Consider the following 22,113-nt stretch of genomic DNA (forward strand, 5'->3'; position numbering starts at 1 on the left):
AAGCTAAAGCAAATGCAACAACGGGAATGTGTTGAAAGGGAAGAAATATACATACATTTCTGTAATACACTGACAGACAACGAGCAAACGAGAGGTCAATGAAATTCCACAAAGGTCCAACTGGTCGCATACATAAGGCAGTTGCAGCTGTATGTCAGCCTGCCCTGTGGAAACTGACAGCAAAACTTTAGACCAACCATGGCTCCACGTGACAAAGCCTTCTAGCACCTGGCTAGTTAGCCATAATCCAATGTAGCTCGTCACAGTAATGTTAGATAAAAACTGACAAGCACATTAGCATATTTTTAAGCACAGGATACCACACAGTTAAATTATCTTGCTTCTTCTTTAATATCATAATGTACAATTTAAACCAAGCAATCCAACCAGCAACACTGGCACTGCAGAACAGAGCATATTCTCAATAACAAAAAAGAAAGCTATGTTCTTACCTGGAATTCTCCCATTTATTGAGTGTTACATTGAGAGTCCTCAATCACACCAAACTGCTATCAACAATTTATACTTTATCATAGCCCCTCCCACCAAACTTGTCTTTACCAATCACTGCACTGAACTTGAAGTACACTTTAAGATATAGGCGACTGCCTGTACCGTGTATGCTCATAATAAAGAAATCCCAGACAGTAACATTTTCCACATTTCTGAACATGAATTTTCCAACTCTGTTCTTTAGCATGTGAGTCTACCTTGTGCATGTCGTCCCTCTCCTGCCTCATACTCTTCATCTGTTTCTCCAGGGTCTTGATATGTTTTGACGAGTCCTCCAAGTCCCTGCGCACCGTGCTGGCTTGCTCCAACTGCTGTTCCAATTGTCCAGAGTCTGAGACATGCATGCACGCACAAAGGGAGATTCAAGAACAGGACCAACGCTAAAGCTGCTGTACAGTTTCCACATAGTACCTATTCCAGAAGCTCATAATCATCCCCCTTATCTGTACCAGTGGGCTTTTCCAGTTTTCAAGGAGTCATAACATACTGCATCTCTCTTTGGACAAAGAGGATGAGAACAGCAGAGATCCCTAGCCCATAATGGGTCCTGAATGTGGTATTGGCTCAATTCCTAAACTTAAAATAAAATAACAGACTTTTACTAAAAAATGCACTACATACATGTAGTTCTTCACATTTTTATCCATGATTCCATCTATTATCTATACCCGCTTATCCTGAGCAGGGTCGCAGGGGGTGCTGGAGCGTATCCCAGCGTGCATTGGGCGAGAGGCAGGAATACACCCTGGACAGGCCGCCAATCTATCGCAGGGCACACACACCATTCACTCACACACTCATACCTATGGGCAATTTAGAGTCTCCAATTAGCCTACCAGCATGTCTTTGGACTGTTGGAGGAAACCGGAGTACCCAGAAGAAACCCACACAGACACAGTGAGAACATGCAAACTCTACACAGAAAGATCCCAAGCCGAGATTCGAACCCATGGCCTTCTTGCTGTGAGGTGACAGAGCTACCCACTTGCCGCCTTTTATCCATTATTTTCCCCCACAATGTTCTTCCATTTTGAATGCCCAAATTGTGAAGGCTACAGGTGTTTGATTAACCAGCTAGGTCACCAGAGTGATGTGACATGGAACACAGAATTCCAGTCAACTTGAAAAAGACATGACAAGGTCTACAGAAATACTAATAATCCCTTATTATTACAGTTAAATTACAACAAGACTATACCTGCAACCTGCTTCCTCAGTGTCTCAATCTCATCCTTCAGGCCCTGAATCTCCATCTCCTTGTTAGCAGTGAGGGGTCCATCCACGCTTGAGTGTTGAAGCGCCTGCACTGTCTGGGTGGACTCTGTAGGGAGAGGAGGAGCAGGGCAAGGTTCAGAACTATGAAACTAGGATGCTGTAGTTCTTCCCAAAATGTCGTCAATATTTAGAAAAATTTCACAAGAAATTTTGTAGCTTCCCAGACACATGTCAATGGTTCACTCCAGAATTGAAGACAAGGCAGATCTGATCTGCCATTTACGTCCTGATAAAAGCCATTATTTAATTTGTTAACAGCAATTTTGTTTTGGACTTGCAGTGTCTTTACTGACAAACATTTTAAAACTCACCATTTTAGTCGCATCTGCTATCACAGTTTCAATCTGAAAGCTGCTCTATCAAACTTTTTAATGTACACAAAAAATTAGACTGACAGACAGAGTAAAAGTATTGCTTTCCCTCAAAATAATTATATTGACCATGAATTTGTCATTTCAAATATATTTTACAGTCCGTAAGCTGTGTTGTGTTTATGTCTGCCCACAACATCAAGATACTCCAACAATGGTCCTGAGCCAGCAGCACATCCATGTTTTTCTCACAAGTGAAATGCAAAGCCAGTTGCCAGTTTGAGATACAGTGAAGAAATGGCTGACATTGTTGGTAGGCACACCAGAGACACACCAGAGACACAACTAGCGGGGCAGTGTCATGCTTTTGGTCGGGATTGCAGTTTTCCCTTGTGAACACTAGATCAAATGACCTATTGCTCCTTTAAGCTTAAGAAGAAAACTGGGGGCTGCTGGAGGGAACTATTCTAGTGCATGAATGGGCCCCATGGCCTGGGATTCAATACGCAGCATGGCAGGGGTGACTGTGGTCAACAGACTTAGCGTCACTGTCCAGTAGCCTCTTGCGTTGCACAAGAATGGGAGGGTTTCAGTCGACTAGGATGACAGCATCTCATCATACAGTTGAAGCCAAAAGTTTACATACACCTAGGCTCGATTTTTCATAACTCCACAATTTCATGATACCCTAATTGACTTAACACAGGAAATGTATGGTATCTACTTTATTTCCATAAGAGGTCATTTCAAAATAATAGGTAAGTGGCAGATTTATTTCAGCTTTTATGTACTATATCAGATTTTCAGTGGGTCAAAAGTTTACACACACTTTGTATTTGGTGGCACTGCCTTTTAATTGCTTAACTTCAATCAAACGCTTGGGGTAGGCTTCCACAAGCTTCTCACAATACTTTGCCAGAATTTTTGCACATTCCTCCTGACATAACTGGAGTAACTCTATGGGATTCAGGTCAGGGCTTTGTGATGGCCACTCCAATACTTTCACTTTGTTGCCTTTAAGCCACTTTGTTACAACTTTGTAGGTATGCTTAGGATCATTCAGCTTTGCTGGAAGAACCAGTTGTGACCAAGTTGTCACCTTTTTTTGTTGCCATTTTTCTCCCATTTTCTCCCAAGTTTAGTTGTTATACCAATTCCCTGTGTGTATCACGGTCCTGGTCAATGTGCTATCCTTCTGTTGGTCTGGGGAGGGTGTAGACTATCACAGGCCTCCTCCGATACATGAGGAGTCACCAGCCGCTTCTTTTCACCTGACAGCAAGGAGTTTCACTGGGAGAGCGTAACGCGTGCAAGGTTCACGCTATCTCCCTCAGAGCCCCTCCCTGCTGAACAGTTGCCCCGACCAACCAGTAGGAGTCGCTAATGCAACGATCAGGACTCATACCCTCACCGGCTTCCCACCTGCAAATACTGCCAACTGTGTTCGTAGGAACGTCTGACCAAGCCGGAAATACCGATGCCGGGGATTGAACTCGGGTCTCTGCTGTGGTAGGCGAGTGCTTTTACCTCTACACTACCAAGACGGCCAAGTTGTAACTTTCTAGCTGATGTCTTGAAGTCTTGCTTCAGTATTTCTAGATAATCCTCCTTCCTCATGATGCCATCTATTTCCTGAAGTGCACCAGTCCCTTTTATAGCAAAACACCCCCACAACATGATGTTGCCTCCCCCATGCTTCACAGTTGGGAGGGTGTTCTTCGGATTAAAAGCCTCACTCTTTTTCCTCCATACATAGAGCGGATCATTACGGTCAAACAGTTTAATTTTTGTTTCATCTGACCAGAGAACACTCCTCCAAAAGGCTAGGTGGTCTTTGTCCTGGCGATCACCTGCAAACTTCATTCTGGCTTTTTTATACCGGTCTTGGTGTAGGGGCTTCTTCCTTGTGCGACAGCCTTTCAGGCCATGGTGATGTTGGATTCTCTTAATGGTGGATGTAGATACTTCGGTACCGGATGCCTCCAACTCCTTCACCAGTTCTTTTGTTGTTGTCTTGGGTTTCAGCTGAACCTTTCGGACCAAAGTTTGTTCAGCACTGGGAGTTAATTTGTGCCTCCTTCCTGAATGATGCAGTCTGTGTGGTCCCAAGATTTTTATTTTTGCATACATTCATTCATACAGATTCTCGTGGTACCTTCAGTTATTTGGAAATTGCTCTTAAGGAGGAACCGGACTTGTGGAGGTGCACAATTTTTTTCTCTGAGGTTTTGGTTAAGTTGCTTTTTTAAATGACCTCTGATATGAACAAAAAAGACTCGCCAAAAGAAATGTATGGTGACATAAAATGTGCAGAGTTGTGAAAAACTGAGTTTGAATATCTTTAGCCTAGGTGTATGTAAACTTTTGGCCTCAACTGTACACCAGTGACCATTGCCGAATCAATAGAATTGATTACAACAATAACCATTGATAAATAAGCAATAAGCTCAAAAATTCATCACGTCAATCTTTGTGTTCTCAGTCTTAGTGAGTATTTTGATTTATTGCTGCCTAATTGCGGTCTAATCTATTACACTAAGGGCTGGATTCAATCAAAACAGTGTTTAATGTCACATTCAATTCTGTCAAACAGTCCAGATTAATTTGGTGCCATTTCTCAATAGTCTACTTTGTTCAGTTTATTGAATTATAGAGAACAGACTAGGTTCCTGCCAATGAAAATGAGTTTTCATGAAATAATTGGCACTTCTGGTTTTGAGTCATTAGTCAGACCACTTTTAACCCCTTAGGTTGCACCAGTCCAAGTGGGGTTTTTTTGTATTAATTCATTTTTTATGGTGAAATTTTCAATCAGTTTGGTCACACAATACTGATTGAAAGTGATAAAAATGAAAGGTAACTATTTTACGATGGCATTGTTTTGGCAACAATGGTTCCTTATTTTGTCGTGGGGCAAAACAAGCTTGGGGGTCCTCACTTTCTATTTGTTTTGGAAATCCACAGACAATATGAATCACTGTAATGTTCGTGTTTTTATCACGGCAAGGACCCAGCTAACAAAATCCACTGTAATTTTAGTCCATAAAATGTGGTCGGAGAAGCATCGATAGAATGTCCAGTGTTTATCTTCTGTAACAATTCTCCTGAGGAATTATCATTGTTGTCTGTTTCACCATTATAAACACGCCAAAATATTGTGTACATATGAATGTTATCATGTCTGGTTCGGATAGACTTTCAGAAACAAGATGAATCCACCTGCAAGTTCTCTGACGAGTACTGGTAAAGCAGCCCCTCAGTATAGCCGATGAGACCCACCATGCACCAGCAACAACTCGACCTGGACAGTATAAGTTATACACAGTACACAGCCAGCCACCGGGAAGATATTATAGTGACAACTGAAAAGCATTTTAGCCGATGAAAACATGTTTCTAACGGCGTATGGTTTGTTAGGCTAACATGAAAGGACACATGTTGTTTCTCCAGCGTAAACAAACCATACATCAGTAGACTTTAACCCCTTAGCGCACATTCCAAATCTGGCCAATCCTTGCCCATTTAGGGGGTACCCTATTTAAAGCTTTATAACTCCACATGGGAACACCACAGAGACTTGAAAAATGGCCTAAATGAAGCAAGACATTTGTACCAGTTACAATACTGTGGTGTGGGGATGGCTGGTTTAAGCAGCCACACCTGCCCTGGGTCAAGCTAATTAGACCTGGCCAATTGGATAATTGGTTAAAAATTAGATAATTGGCCAGGCTAATTGGACCCGGGAGCAGGAGTGGCTGCACCTGTGCGTAGTGAGGTAATCAGTGCGCACAGGTTAAATCTGCCATCCCCACTCACACGGAAGAGCCTCTCTGTCATGACAGTGTTTTACATCTGCTCATTTGGCTGTACCATCTTGCCAACCCTCGTAAATAAATCTGGACTGCTTGAACATCGTCTCCCTGTCTCTCTGTGCTGGAGGGCCCCTAGGAAAGCCACTTTGGTGGCCTGTGGCAGGCTTGTTTGCCACAAATACTAACTTAGATTAATTTATATTCATAATTTTGGAAGAAATAAAGTGCCACAAATACAATTGTCTGGGTAAAAAATCTAAAATGAATTTGCTCTTTTTTAGTTTGCAATGAAATACTGAGAGATTGCATACAGCAGGTTAAAGTACATGTCCTGGATCAAAAACTTCTTGACCTAAGGGTGAATATGTAGAACTACTAAAGATCTATGAAGCAAAAACTAAGCAGTGTACCCAACGTCTCCAAATCTACCCAAAATGTCTAAATTATGCATTGCTGCAAATCACAACATATTCACATATTTCACTACAAATCAACAGTTTTTACTCAAGAAACTCACTGTTGCATCATTCCAAGTGGGAATTACAAGCTTTCCACCAGTACAGTAGTCTAAAATAGCTAGGGGTCCAGAAGCATATCCAAAATCTCTCCAAAAAGGAATATAATGCTTTTTGTACATTATAAAGCATATAAATGAGCCCCTTATGAAGGTTTAAGATGACACATTGATATCAGATTTAAAAACAATGCAAAAATATTGTCACACAATGCTTTACAGTACCTAAATGTGTAATAATTAACTATTTTATGTATTTCTATACTCTGTACTCTCGTATGTTTTCTTCTAAGGGGATGGGAAGACATGAAAACAATTTTCAACCATCCACCACGTTTTGCCAATGTATCAACACTCTCGTCATTAATGTTGCATGCATCACAAAAACTACTAGACTACCAACGAAGGTTTACATTACAGTATGAAATATCCTCATTATAAAATACCACCCTCCTATTTAAAAACACTCAATTTCAAAAATAACATATATAACCAAAATATTTCGAGCAGTAGTACTTACATAGCAATGATGATATCTTATCTGTTCTCAGTTGATAGAGATAGAGACAGTAAATCAATGATACTGTCCTATCTGCTTCTTTTTTGCTCCTAAAAACGATGTCAGCTAGGTCTATCAGCAAACAAATGGCTTAGCTATGCCCAGAAGTCCTCAATAATAATAGTATATTCCAAGATATTATGAAAAACCGTTGACAACGTTTCGTTAGGTGCAGCGTCTTTTACTGCTACCAAAGAGTGAACGCGTAGGTGAATGCGATGATAAGAAAAATTCCAGTTACGCTGGCTTATAAAACGCTATCCCAAAAGCAAAATTACTCTCATCTACTGAATAAATTAATTGTCAATCAAGCCAGACTGTACTAAAAAGGGCGACAACGCCGTAAACAACACGCGTGGTATTACGCACAGCTATTTTGGAAGGTACCCAGGTATTTCACAAACGGATTGTCCAACACAACATATGACCACTCACTCTCAAAGGGACATCTCTATGCGTAAAACTAATGGTAAGGTTGTATATTTATTCAATATTTAGCCCTAGATATTAACTGTAGAATGACATGGTATCATTTTTTAAAACTTTTTCTCATTTATTTCGTTATTCAGTGAGCAGCGTTTTCACTGCTGTATTGGCATCTTAGGGCTATTGTCGGGTTTATCTTGTTGCTATGACGGAATATGATTTTTGAGTGGTGAAAGAATATTTTTATGAATGCCAAGATAGACAATATTGTACATTATGTCATGGGTGGGGGGTGTAGTTGTAGATGAGACTGCAGGGATGGGGTGCGTATTAAATGAACGACCAGAGCGACGTTGGTGGTGCTGCGAAACTTCGTATTCGGCATAGTTGTCGTGTACTGTCTATTAATGAAACTAAAACAACGCGTTTCTGACAGCTGTCCGACTTGTATTTGGATGTGAATATGGGTCATTTATTCCTCATGGCATTACAAAGATACTGAAAATCTGATACAACGTGGCATTAAAAGGGCAAATGATCTCTAGTAGTCATTAAGTGTCAAATAAAGAAAATTTGGCATTTTTTAATATACAATTTAGGGGTTACACTTGTATTTGGAACAAAAACCAGTATACACAAGCCTTGGGACCAGTTCGCACCCTGAAGCTTGCGGCTGAGCTCTAACTTTTCCTGCTCCAAGCGGCGTATCCGCCGCTCGTAGGCCTCAGTGGCCAGGCTCTCCTCCAGGCTGCGCTGAACTTTGACGTCCACCTGTGCAGCCTCTGCAGATTCTCGTAGGCAGCCTCGGTCGGACAGGTTGCTGAGTGGGGAGGAGACACATTAATCAGAAAGTGTGACACAATCAGACATATTTTCAGCTGTAGTACATGGTTTATAGCAGAGCTGTCCAATCATATCAGAGAAAGGCAGGTGTGCAGGCTGCTGTTGATGTCCAGCAGAAAAATACCTGATTCAGCAAATTAAGGATTAGTTAATTTATTGAATCAGATGTTTCAGTGCTGGGCTACAACAAAAGCCTACACCCAGCCCAGCCCTTATCAGATAGGGTTAGGTATCTTTGTAATACCAGCATGCCAAATGCAAATCCAAAGATGCAATTACATTAAATTTAAGAGTGCTTTACTGTGCTTTAATCTTAGAAGTCACCCCGATGCCAGGAATGCTCAATTTTAAATTCCTTCCACTGTGACCACTTAGTGACCAAGAACAGAGGATTTTTGCAGTAAATTAAGTACAAACTACCGTAGACTTATTTGAATGAGAAAAACAGATGAGAGAACAAGAGGAAGTCCAATATATTCAAGGTTTGAAGAAGAATGGCTAATAAAAGACAAGAGCAGCCCTATTTCATTCGAATTTCAATAAACAATTGACTTACTACAAAATTAATTAAATCCTAATTTTCATTAATAAGACAAACGTGTGAGGAAGAGGCTAAAGCTTATTTATGCTTCTCACACGAGTGCTCCTGAGGTATTAAAGCTTGACCAAGCAGAAAGTCATTATATTAACATTATAACAAGAAAGAAATATGTTTTTGGGTGCATTTACAGGCATGGTTTCCAAAGAAGGCTCTTTGAAGTTTAATCTTTATGATTTTTATAATGATTGATGAGTACTGCCTTTATGTTTGATGAAAGACTAAGAGTGCAGTCTCGTTCAAGACTGATTTGCTTTTAAAACATAGCAACTTTCTGTTCCTTAATGTCATTTCACAGCAAAATCACAGGAAATCACTGATGTTGACAATGTCAGTAGTATGTCACTGTTCAGGATATGCAGCACTTTCTAACCTCCACAATAGCCGTGTGCTGGCAAACCATGAATAAAGTAGCTTGGGTCCCAAGACCCCAATTTGGAAACCTTGGTGTGAGGAACTCAAATAATGACACCCTTGCTGTGCACCAGTAAAAATATGAGACGTGATACAGATTCAGGGGGGTACAGTATAGACTCACCATTTGCTGGTGTAGGTGAAACCCACAAAGGGTAGGTGGTGTCCGGAGAAGGCCGTGTGAGAGGGAGGGGGCATTGTTTCCTGAAATATTTAAGGACACGAGATAGGAGTCAGTTATTCATGGCATTCTGCTCACCTACAATATGGGTACATATCATTTACACTATATACACACATACATATTAGTGCCTTTCCCACAGATTATGTCTGACAACAGGGTCTGCTGCTCAAAATTTAACTGATCAATTAAACCAGTTGATTGCACAGGTCTCACCCCACTGTGTACCTTACACATAAATTAGTTGCTAGCAAAAACATGCAGGTTGACTGGAGGGGCCTATTCTTTGACATAAAGGCCTTTTACAGCATTTTCAGACTCATTTAACATGAGAAGACTTGAGTGCACAGCTGTATTCACTGAACATTCAATTCAATATTAAAACAGACTGTAATTGAGAAGAAGAGAAACTCTAATTTGCAGACATATTATCACAAGTACACTACATGGCCAAAAGTATGTGGACACCCAAACACCCACATGTTCCTGCTGAACATCTCATTCAAAAACCATAGGCATTAATATTAAGTTGGTACCCCCTTTCCTGCTATAACAGCCTCCACTCTTCTGGAAAGGATTTCCACTATATATTGGAACACAGCTAAAGGGATTTGCATCCATTCAGTCACAAGAGCATGAGTGAGGTTGGGCACTGATTTTGGGTGATAAGGCCGGGCTTGCCTTAGTTGGCGAGTTGGCGTTCCAACTCATCCCAAAGGTGTTTAATGGGGTTGAGGCTTGGGCTCTGTGTGGGCCTGCTAAGTTTTTCTCGATCCAAACTTTTCCAAACTTCCAAAAATCTACACACATGACTCTGTAATAACATTTTATTTTAACAAATGAAAAGCAAACATTTAAAACTGTTATAGCAAACAAGCAATACAACAATGATTTACATTTAAAGGCTCCTAGTAATAACAGCAACAACACCGACAACAAAAATATTATTATTTATTTATATATTATTTTTATTTATTTTTTTAATACATTTTTTTCTACCACCTCCACTGTGCGTGTCCGTGGCATATTTTAAAATGCAGGCCAGAATCTGTGTCACGTCAGACTAGGTGTACCTATGGCTCTTCTGGCTACTATCTGAAAGGCAAAAAGGACATACATTAATATTCATGCCAGTCACTCAACTCCTAACATATAGTCACACTTAAAAATGGTGAATTAAATGCCCAGTGTTACATCAATTGTAGGCACATGTGCATATGTGTTAAGTCATTCAATTTTTTTGTGTTCAACTTGAAGCTGGTCAGAAGTGAACTAATTGGCTGCTTTCTCTTTATACTTTGGTTTATATCTATTACACATTTTAAAGCAGAAGTTGTTGATAGTGACCAGTATTAAAACCAAATAATGAATATGGTATTTCTTGATCATGCAGGTTGGTCCGTAAGAAATGTCCACGATGATACACACACACGAGGAGCCGCACATTCTAAAGAAATTATTATATTATATATGTTGTGTTTCATAAAAAAATTATCAGGTTTTTCCCTGCTAGCATTAAACATTTCATGGTATAAATAATATATGGAATTGTTCATTTTAGGCAAAATGTATAAAATGATCGGTGCAATTACACTAAACAGTGATTCACAAAGTGTAAATTTAAAAAAGAAATAAGTACCGATCATCAGTGATGTTCATTTAAACGTGGGTGTTCAGCCTGAAAATGTATATTTGCATACATAATATAGTTGCAGTATGTACGTATGCACATACAGTATGTGGGTTCACAGATTAAATGCTAAGTGAAAAACTGAATGGTTAATTTTAGGATTTCACTGGAAATGTGTGGTTGTACATCTGTGAAGATGTTCAACTCTTATTGGTGTAAAAATACGAAATAATGTATAGAGTGGTCATTTACGGCATAAACATTACAAGTACAACAAAGACTCTTAAGGTGTCAATCAAAGACCGATAATACAGTATGTTACTACTCATGGCAAACAATCAGCAAAATTCCAATCCATTTCTCATCTCCCACTTTTCCTGTTCCATGAATATTCCATTTCCGATTTGAACCTTTAATAAATTTGAATGTAATTAGTTTCCCTAGAGAAGCATTAACATTCGGTATAAAGATAGCTGGATAGCTGAAGTGATTTAAGGGAAATTTTCTTGAAGACAAAGGTTGTATTTGTAATTAGTCTTCCCAAACATCGGCAAAATAACTTTTTCATAACCATGGCTTTAGACATTTTTTGGTGGTTTAGACTAATATTTAATGTATTGTCTTGTGTAAGGGGTATCAGCACAAAAACAGCTGCATATGAAACAAAACATATATATATATAGATATATGTAGTATAATAAATATATTGTATTGCAACATTGTCATTTCATTGCTCATCTTTATAACTTTGTTCAAATGGTTAACAAGCTGGTAACATTACACATCTGCATATTTAACTCTGCACATTACTGTAAATATTTCTTAATGCATGGCACAGATGCTAACAACAGAACAACAGTCACACATAATTCTCCAAAACAGAAGAATCTAGCTTAATTCACAATTACGACAATAATTGTTTATAAAAATAAAAAGTCAGCCATCTGCTTAAGTACTGGATGTTGCTGCTCTTGAAGGCAGATGTTTAGTTGCCATAATTCTGCAAGTTGTCTCCATTTCCATTGTATTTTCATTTAATTTCCTAATAGTTAAATTTTTTCTTCAATAAATATCTACGATTTGCTTTTTCAGTTCTATGTATTTCTCCTGAACCTTTCTGATAAGTTTTAGAGGAACTACAGCCACATCCATCTTTTTTGGTTTGTTATCAATAGCGTTTATCTTTCATAATTAACATAATGCTCTGTGCCATCTTTCTTCTTTTTCTTCACTCCCTGTTACAAGGAAAGCAAAACTGCGATTGTGAGCGGGCAGGGTTTGGGCTTCACTTTCATGCCTGTGCAGACCTCTAGCATATAACAATGTATTTATTATGAAACTGCTTTTTAGGGTAAAGATTGTAACTCATTTGTCTACAGTCTCGTGTAACTTTGTAACTTTGTGTTTTATGTCAGGTCCCTCTTGCAAAAGAGATTTCACTCTTAATGGAGTTTTGTCTGGTTAAATAAAACAAAATTACTATGTGCAGTTTTCAAAGCAGCTAAAAATTCAACAAGGCAGATTTTAAGCATCAACTGCAAATATTTTCAGCATGAGATACATGCGTGTATTGTATTTATTACAGAAATCATCCTCCATGCGTAATAACCTGAGGTTGACATGACAATAGCAGGACAAGTATACTGTACCATTTATTTTGCCCTCTGATCAAGGATGTAATCTCTTTCAGGCTCTCCGTCATCCTCACTTTTCATCATTCAGATATTCTGGAGGTTTCTAGTTCCTCTCTCGAATCTTTCAGGTGAAATAAAATCAAGTTATATTTTTATGGAAATTATGAGACAATTTACAGTAAAAATATTAAAGACCCTGTGCAGTCAAAATCATGATTTTAAAATGTTTATATTATGACCAAAGACTATAAAGTTACTTACACATTGATTTTAAAAGTATTTCATACATGTATGTAATGAATTAGGTTTTTTTCCCCTAAAAACTATACAATGCTCAACATTGCCACCTGGGGGAGCATTTAGTATTGGTGGTTTTGAGACCAAGATCGTGACGTAACAAATGTTTCTAATTTGCATTGACCAATGTGCGGCGGCCAAAACACTCACCCAGTATGAATATTTATGTAGTGTGCACTCCCAAGTTCAAAGCCATGACCAAATTCTCAAATACATATTGCACGGGTCTGCTGCTAACATTAGCTAACTATCCAGTTCAACAATGCCTTACTGTGTGATTAAAGATTGCAGAGATAGGAATGCATCTTTTCATGTCTTGCTCTAGGTGTTTTACGCATGCTACCTAGCTCAATGTGCATGAAACACAACATAGCTAACTAACCCAACCAGGGAATCCAAGATAGCTTTGATGCTATTGATAATCTAATTAAGCATTTACTTAATACGATCAGTTAACGTTAAAGTTACTTAACGTTGATGCAGATTATATTACAAATCATAAGGTTAGCCATCCTAACCTCACTTTACTTCGCTGTCGATGATGTTTAGCCTGAACGGACGCTTACCAGTTAATGAACCTGTTCCGGTAAGCATCCGTTCGGGCCAGACGACGTTCTGCTAAGTATTAAGCGAATCAAGCCTACAAACTATAACGTTACTGTTAACCTTATCTCCCCAATTTACTTTCTGTCTGGCTATCGATAATTTTGCTAATGTAGCAATGAGCTGTACTTATCTTGTGTAAATATAGCTAACGTTAGCTGGCGAGTGTAACATTACTTTATTCTCCAGACTGTTATAACGTTACTGCCGCAAAAAAACCAATCGATAATGTTATGTGCTAACGTAGTTTATTCTATAATGTTAGGCTCCTATATTGTAGGCTGTAAGCAATGGGCTCATACATATACAGCTCAATATTTCTAATGGTGTTATTGCTGCACTTGTTATCCATTACGGTCGTATGATAACTAGCTAACGTTAGCTAACAACTGACGTTACGTGGAGTGAGCGCTGATCCAGGTCAGTGGGAGTGAGCGGCCGAGGCTGTCAATCAAAAGTGAATGCATAAATAATTAGGACAGAACTGACATGCCCAGCCAGTCTTGAGTCCGCTATATTAAGAAATTCAGGTTTTACATCAAAGCAGGTTTTTTATCTTTTCAAAGTCTAATAAGTACAAAAAATACATATATATTGCAATTTAGTAACTACAGGATCAATTTAAATGTAAGAAAAGGGAGGCTGCACAGAGTCTTTAAGGAAATGAGGTTTAGAAATCACCCACCCAAAACAGCATACCATACAAAAAAAGAGTAATAAAACTGCTATTTGATGAAAATTTTATCTAAATGTTTAACATCCCGTTAAAAATGTTTTAAACACTTGAGGCCAAAAGTTTACATACACCTATACTAAAGATATTCAAACTCAGTTTTTCATAACTCTGCACATTTCATGTTACCGTACATTTCTTTTGGCAAGTCAATTAGTGCATCTACTTTGTTCACATCAGAGGTAATTTTAAAAGAATTGATTAGAGACAGATTTATTTCAGCTTTAATTCACTATATCAGAACTCCAGTGGGTCAAAAGTTTACATACACCAAATTGACTGTCTTTTTAAACAGCCTGGAAGATTCCAGAAATTGATGTAATGACCTTTTATAAGCTTCTGATTGGCTAATAGTCATCATTTCGAGTTAATTGGCACCTGTGGCTGTATTTAAAGGCCTACCTTTAGAGTCACTGCCTTTTTGCCCTTGATACCACGGGAAAATCCAAGCAACTCAGCCAAGACCTCAGGAAAAAAATTGTGGACCCCCACAAGTCTGGTTCCTCCTTGGGAGCAATTTCCAAACAACAGAAGGTTCTGTACAAACAATTATATGCAAATATAAAAATCTTGGGACCACACAGACACTGCATCGTTCAGGAAGGAGGCACAAATTAACTCCCAGGGCTGAATGAACTTTTGGCCGAAAGGTTCAACTGAACCTCAAGACAACAACAAACAAATTGGTAAAGGAGTTGGAGGCATTAGGTACCAAAGTATCTACATCCACCATTAAGAGAATCCTACATTGCCATGCCCTGAAAGGCTGTCACGCAAGGAAGAAGCCCCTACTCCAAGATTGGCATAAAAAAGCCATATTGAAGTTTACAGGTGATCACCAGGGCAAACACCTAGCCTTTTGGAGGAGTCTTCTCTGGTCAGATTAAACAAAAAGTGAACTGTTCGGCCACAATGATCAGCATTGTGGATGGAGGAAAAAGGGTGAGACTTTTAATCCGAAGAACACCATCCCAAATGTGAAGCATGGGGGTGGCAGCATCATGTTGTGGGGGTGTTTTGCTGGAAAAGGGACTGGTGCACTTCAGAAAATAGATGGCATCAGGAGGAAGGAGGATTACCTAGAAATACTAAAGCAACACCTCAAGACATCACCTAGAAAGTTACAACTTGATTGCAACTGGGTCTTCCAGTAGGACAACGATCCTAAGCATACCTCAAAAGTTGTAAAAACAATGGCTTAAAGAGAACAAAGTGAAAGTATTTGAGAGGCCATCACAAAGCCCTGACCTGAATCCCATAGAAAATTTGTGGACTGAACTGAAAAAGCATGTCCGAGCAAGGAGTCCCACAAACCTGATTGAGTTACACCAGTCCTGTCAGGAGCAAAGGGCAAAAATTCCAGCATAGTATTGTGAGAAGCTTGTGGAAGGCTACCCCAAGCGATTGATTCAAGTTAAGCAATTAAAAACAATGTCACCAAATACTGACAAAGTGTATGTAAAGTTTTGACCCACTGAAAATCTGATATAGTACATAAAAGCTGAAATATATCTGCTCTTAGCTACTAATTTGAAGTTACCTCTTATGGACATAAAGATACCCTAACTTTTGGCCTCAGCTGTAAGCCATAATACATGGTTATCGAAAAAAATACATTAAGTGATCGCTACATCTTACCTGCAAACTTTAAAATGGGTCCTTTGTAGTAAAGCCTTGTGCCTTGGGGGATTTTTTGAGATGTAGAGGAGTATGAGATGTTTCTTCTTTCTGTCAGTCTTTTCCTTCAGATTTAAAATTCCTAATGTACGCTATGCAGACAATTTGTCTGACATTGACATCCACAAATAAAACAAATGCATAAGCCCAGCCTACATTTGGTGGAAAATGCAGATAGCTACAGTAACCAAAGTTAGCTAATGTTAGCACACAGCCACCGATAATGTTAGCAAACTACAGCCAAATGAAAAAACCTTGTTAGCAAGCTAGAATGTTTATAAATATTGATACTGAAGTTTGCTGGTTAATAACGTTAGCTTGGGTTTTTATAAAACTGTTTTCCAAAACTTTTATTTTGGCGGCTGGGCCAGTGAAAATGTAGGCTAAGAACTTCTTAGATTGCATGGAACAAAAAATAACATCATCATCAGTTACCTAAATTTTCACTTAACATTTTTGCTAAGGAACAGTAATGCTTATTTATTTTCGTTTTTTTGTTCCTGAAAAGATGCCTTTCGTTTCTGGTTTTCTTTTTTGTTTTCAACAAAGCCCTGGTGCTTTGTATGTGTGAGAAACTTGTCATTTTTGTATGTTGAAAACGTGTTTTTGATCAGGTTATATACTGTTGGCTGAGGATTGTATAGTAGCAGGATGGAGCGTCTCTTTAAAAGTGTTTAACCAAGGTTTTTGGCCCAAACTACACTCTGTGTGTAGATAATCTTTATTGACTAGCCTTCTGTTCTCGGTGTCTTCTTCCCTGGAGCTCCTGCCCCTCCCTAGCCCTAGAGTTTAGGGACTGCTCCAGCCTTGTTCATCGCCCTGAGTTCTGTATATTAGTGACTTTACGAGTGCTTGGCCCCCTTAATTGCTGCTTGCACCTATATTTGAAATTTTGTTTTTCTCTGAAAGAATGTTATCCAATGAACGTGCAACTTATCACAAAACGCTGCCACCATTTTCAATTACCTGCCATTCTTTTTTTTCCAAAAATGACAAATATTTCTTCAAAACCTCTTCACATATCTCATCAGAATTTTGTAGGCCGTATTTCAAAATGCATGGGATTTATCAGTTTCACCCTTCTACCCTCCATTGGAAATATATGGTGCTGCATGTGGTGAAAATGATGTAGGAATATACCCCATGCATTTTGAAATACGGCAGGTGGTACTTTTTTTAAAATATGAATAATTCTACAGGTCCTGGAGCACCTGTTAAGATAGATGTGATCATGAACACCAATATGTAAGATATTTAAAAAACAAAACAATGCACCCCCCCCCCCCTCCCAATGAACTTACAAGATTTCCATTTTCATTCATTTAAAAATCAAACTTTTAAATCCATCCACTTAGGATTATCTGCTTATATAAGTACATATATCATATAATTAAAAATTAAGTGTTTATAGACAAGTTTATACAGTTTAAAGCATTTTTAATCATGAAAAAACTGGTTTAAGCAGGTGTGTCCAAAATTTTTACTGGTACTAGTTCAGTATGGCTGCCAATTTATTATGAACGACAAGCATGCGAACTGACACTCTAGGTGGTGACTTTTTCTAGAACATTTCTCGATTCCCAATTCTCACATCTACAGAATGTCCCTGTGTTAAATTGTGAAGGAAATCTTTTATATCTCAAAAATGGCCACAGGACTGTAATTTCAATTTAGACAAAAATGGCTGACCATGCCGAAAATGTGTATGGCCACAAATTTATGCAGATACTTCAGGGGATGTTGGACAGCCCTGTTGTGAACAAGCATGCAGAGGTTCCCTATATTATACTGCAATATGTGCATGTCTTGCAAAGTACTAAGTTGCATAAGCCCCATAAGGCCAAATTGTACATTTCACAGGAATCCTCAGAAACAGAAGTCAACAAACAACTTCCCTCCAACATTCCTGAGAAGTAAATCCCACTCAAATATATAGTATATTCATAATCAAATATGAATATACAAAAACTCTGGAAAACACCACTTCAAAATCGCAATATTCAAATCTTATTGCACGTGTCCATGCATCAGTACCAAACACCAAATTTGGTACGGATGATACCTGGATAAGGTTAGCAGTAGCTTGACATAGCTTGAGTTGCTCTGATAAGTTTCGCCTGAACAACAATGATTCTCAGACAGAACTTAGTTGAAATACACAGACTGCATTCCTTCTCTGGTGTGGCACCTTAATAAATATGGAAAAATACTATTTGTCCCTGTAGATCCTTAGTAAACATGGCCCTTACAGTATTGTGAGCAGTTCTGAGGACAGTACTACAAGAAATATATAGAGGCTCTGGAAAAAGTTCAAAGAAGGGTGTGGCAGGGCTCGATTAGCAGGAGTAATTCAGGGCAATTAGAGGACCACGCCTACTGGTTAAGTAGGCACACACCGGGATTACGTTACAAATCAGTCCAGGATTTAAAAGTGTGCGGCTTTCCACAGTAGGCGTCTGAGACCGGGGAACCCCCACGGTCCAGGCAGAGAAAGGCTAAAAAGCAACAATGTACAATTTAATTTATTTTGTCTTATTTATTTTTATTTTGTTATTTTAGTTTATTGCTTTAGCCCAGATCCCGTGAGGGTGACAGGCAAAGATTTTTTTGTTTGCTTGTGCTTGTGGTTGATTATGCCCTTTCTCACTATTAAAAATAAAACGCCAGAGTTATCTGGAATTCCCGCATTTCCTTGTATCCAGCTCTTATGTCCCTACCAGGGTGGTCACGGCGTGTGGCATTTGTTTGTTTTGTTTATTTATTTAGATCCCCATTAGCTACTGTATTGTAACAGTAGCTACTCTTCCTGGGGTAGCTATAAATACTTCAATACAGAAAAATACATCAATACACATCCGTAACATTCATACTCACAATACATAACAATACATAACAATACACTACATAACAATACACAATGCATAACAACACACAATACATAACACAACCACTAAGACACACAACAACCAACAACAACTCAAAGCCTGTCAATACGTGATAGCTCTATATAATAATTTCATCTCTTAAATAATTGAGAAAATAAATCATTTAGCAACTCATCCTTTAAATCACAATCACGTATTTGGTGATGAAACCCGGTAGAGTGCGGTCTCGGCATAAGCCAAATTTGCCTTTGGCTGCATTCTGGGGATGGAGGTGTGTGGCATTCGGTCCGTGGGAGAAGTAGATTGGTCTCGGCTGCATCGGCTGGTGGAGAGAGCACACGCACCTGGGTTGCGTTAGCTAATCAGCCCAGGTACTTAAAGGTATGCTGCTCTCCACAGTTCTGGAGACCGGGAGCTCACATTGGTGATTATGATTTTTGTTTCTTTATTTTGTGTTGGTCAACAAAGTGTTTAAGAGGGTTTAACAGAACACAAAAAGAAAGTATTCCGCCACTGGGAAGTCAGAGGAGCTGGCTACAGCTGGAAAGCGGGCCACCTACGGGCGGTGCACAGGAAAGTGGTGGCGCCTTTTTACTTTCTTTTGTCTTTGTTATCTTAGCTTGTTGTTTTAGTTTATTGTTTTTGCCTGGAACCTGTGGGGGAAAGGTGAAGATGGGCATTTATTTAATTTTGTGTTAGTTAGTTACTCTCTGAGAGCTCAAATGCTTTATTTCTGCTTAAGTTCCCAAATGAGCCTGTGTCTGTTACTTTCAACATTCCAACACTATCTTCCACTTCCCTTCAGGATCGCCAGACCCCTCATGCCAGATACTCATAACTCCAAGATCAAAGCTATAGATGACGGGGGGGATTAACAACCTCCCTGCACGTAGAGGAGGCATAGTAACAAATGTTAATTCGCTGTTAACCACGCTCGCGGTGTGAACCACCCACGGTGCGATATTTCTGGACTGCGTCAACTCGGCGTCTAGATCACCGCTGCGTATCCCTATAGAGCACCACCGGCAACTAGCGGGCACCGTCAGTATTTCAAGGCCGCACCATTCACACCGGCAAATGGAGGAAAGTCTAATTTAATAATTAGCAAATACAATTACAATATCCAACAGGTCTAAAAAACTCAAAGTGAGTGCAGGCTATTAGAATATTACAGTATCACATTTCTGAGTTCCCTAGCCTGCACGACTTAGAAATAATTCTTCATCGTCTCAAAACCTGAACCTAAAGTAATCATGTTTGGTATGGGTATATTTTAATACTCACAACGAAGGTCGGGGTACAAAGTATATCCACCTTTCTTGCATTGCTAAATAATTATGCAACTAGATCAAAATTGAATAAATATTTACCAACGTTATTGAAACCCACCCCACAATGGTAAAGGCAGACGTGATATGAAGGTGTGCCCTCCAAACAGCCAATGACAGCTTAGACCGCACTCTCCCGGTTCGGTTTTTAAGTCAATGACCACCGAGGCCAGCTCTCTTCTTTTTTCTTTTTTAAATTTTTACTTTGTCCACCATACGCGAGCCATGGCTCACGTTGATTTTTAGGAAGCTACCATATAGCCTCGGTGTCTCGGTAACCCTGGATCGCTGTACCGTTGGACTTAAGAGTGTTCGCACCACTTCGGAACCGTGTGTTTACGCCTTGAAGTACTGTCGCCGATCAAGCTGGCCTGTCTGAAGCGGCATCTTCCGGCTTTGAACTTAGCGCGTGCTGCTTCAGCTGGGTCTCGGGGATCACTTTCTCCTCCCTCTTTCCTCTCTTCCACTCCTCTACACACTCCGACTCATAAGTAATGCCATAATTCGAGGTTTAACCTACCGTTAGCTATTTATGTGTACATCCATACAGAGCAGTAGCAAGACAGCGGCTAGACCATAAACCTAATTGTATGGTTAAAGAACTTTGTGCTATAAGTCGAGTGTAACTGATTGTTGTCTGTCTCGTACTAATCATAGGCTACGTGCATAAAATGGTATTAGTTCATTCATAGTGAGTTTCTGTGTAGCGATACCCAGCAACCTTTGTGAGAGAGTGTTTCACTTATGAACCCTAATACTAATACTACGTCTGACTAGTCACTGCATTCTACGTACTGAATTGTATTGTGCTATACTGTGCCAGTATCCTATCCCATATTACAACCAAACTGCTTAACTTATAATAACAATTATTGGTCATTAAAGCATATATTTTTTTATATGTGTGTTTGTGTTTCCTCTCTCATGCTGATGGAATGATGCACCAACAAAGTCAAATAGAAACATTTGAATTAATAAGTGCCGAGGGTCAATTCCCTCTAAATAATTTTAAGTGTTGAGATTGATAAAGGGTGATCTCCAGTTATTAAGGGTTCAGTATTCAGAGTGCTGTGCCATTAACAGGGTAGCTGAGGGTGACCCCCTAATTAAATTTGAAATAATAAAATAATATACATTAATTTAAATTTAATAACTCAACTAAGTTCTATCAACCTAATGACATATCGTATAACCCTACAAAACATAACTACAATAATGTACATTTTTCGCTGAATTTATTTGTGGATAAGCTGCATTAGGGGCAGCACGGTTGTGCAGTGGGTAGCACTGTCACCTCACAGCAAGAAGGTTGTGGGTTCAAATCTCAGCTTGGGGCCTTTCTGTGTGGAGTTTGCATGTTCTCCCAGTGTCCGTGTGTGTTTCCTCCGGGTACTCCATTTCCTCCCACAGACCAAAGGCCAATTGGAGACGCCAAATTTCCCATAGGTATGAGTGTGTGAGTGAATGGTGTGTGTGCCCAGTGACAGATTGGCGGCATGTCCAGGGTGTATTCCTGCCATTCGTCCAATGCATGCTGGGATAGGCTCCAGCACCCCCCGCAACCCTGCTCAGGATAAGTTGGTATCATAATGGATGGCTGGACGGATGCAGAAGTTGCATTAATTTGTGCACCAGCTACATTTATTTGGGGATCAGCTGCATTTATTTGTGCATCGGCTACATTTACTTGTGAATCAATTGCATTTATTTGTGGATCCACTGCATTTAATTGTGGATTAGCAACACTTATTTGGGGATCAGTTACAATACATGTATTTCTTTATTTTTGAGACAATAATACCCCCATACTGGAAGGCACCCTCTAACACAGTGTTTCTCAACCCTGGTCCTGGGGACCCACTGCCCTGCATGTTTTAGAT

General features: G+C 39.3%; 1 protein-coding gene and 1 long non-coding RNA gene across 9 annotated transcripts in view; both read right to left on the reverse strand.

The window, feature by feature from the left end:
• Positions 1 to 22,113, reverse strand: part of LOC135257857 (serine/threonine-protein kinase MRCK alpha-like) — a 377,275-nt gene that overhangs the window by 194,605 nt on the left and 160,557 nt on the right. For all 8 annotated transcript variants that reach the window (XM_064341039.1, XM_064341035.1, XM_064341036.1 and 5 more), the window contains exons 9-12: positions 9,390 to 9,469; positions 8,070 to 8,230; positions 1,712 to 1,834; positions 711 to 844 (exon numbers count right to left, since the gene is read on the reverse strand). In XM_064341039.1, coding sequence (XP_064197109.1) covers positions 711 to 844; positions 1,712 to 1,834; positions 8,070 to 8,230; positions 9,390 to 9,469 — 498 coding nt within the window. The remainder of the gene's footprint in view (positions 1 to 710; positions 845 to 1,711; positions 1,835 to 8,069; positions 8,231 to 9,389; positions 9,470 to 22,113) is intronic.
• On the reverse strand, positions 10,256 to 17,277 carry LOC135257893 (uncharacterized). The gene is made up of 2 exons (XR_010330804.1): positions 12,726 to 17,277; positions 10,256 to 10,541 (listed from the first exon to the last, which is right to left on the reverse strand). It is a non-coding gene; the product is annotated as an uncharacterized LOC135257893 (long non-coding RNA).

This window comes from Anguilla rostrata, chromosome 6 (assembly GCF_018555375.3).
Source record: "Anguilla rostrata isolate EN2019 chromosome 6, ASM1855537v3, whole genome shotgun sequence".
In the NCBI taxonomy this organism is placed as follows: Eukaryota; Metazoa; Chordata; class Actinopteri; order Anguilliformes; family Anguillidae; genus Anguilla; species Anguilla rostrata.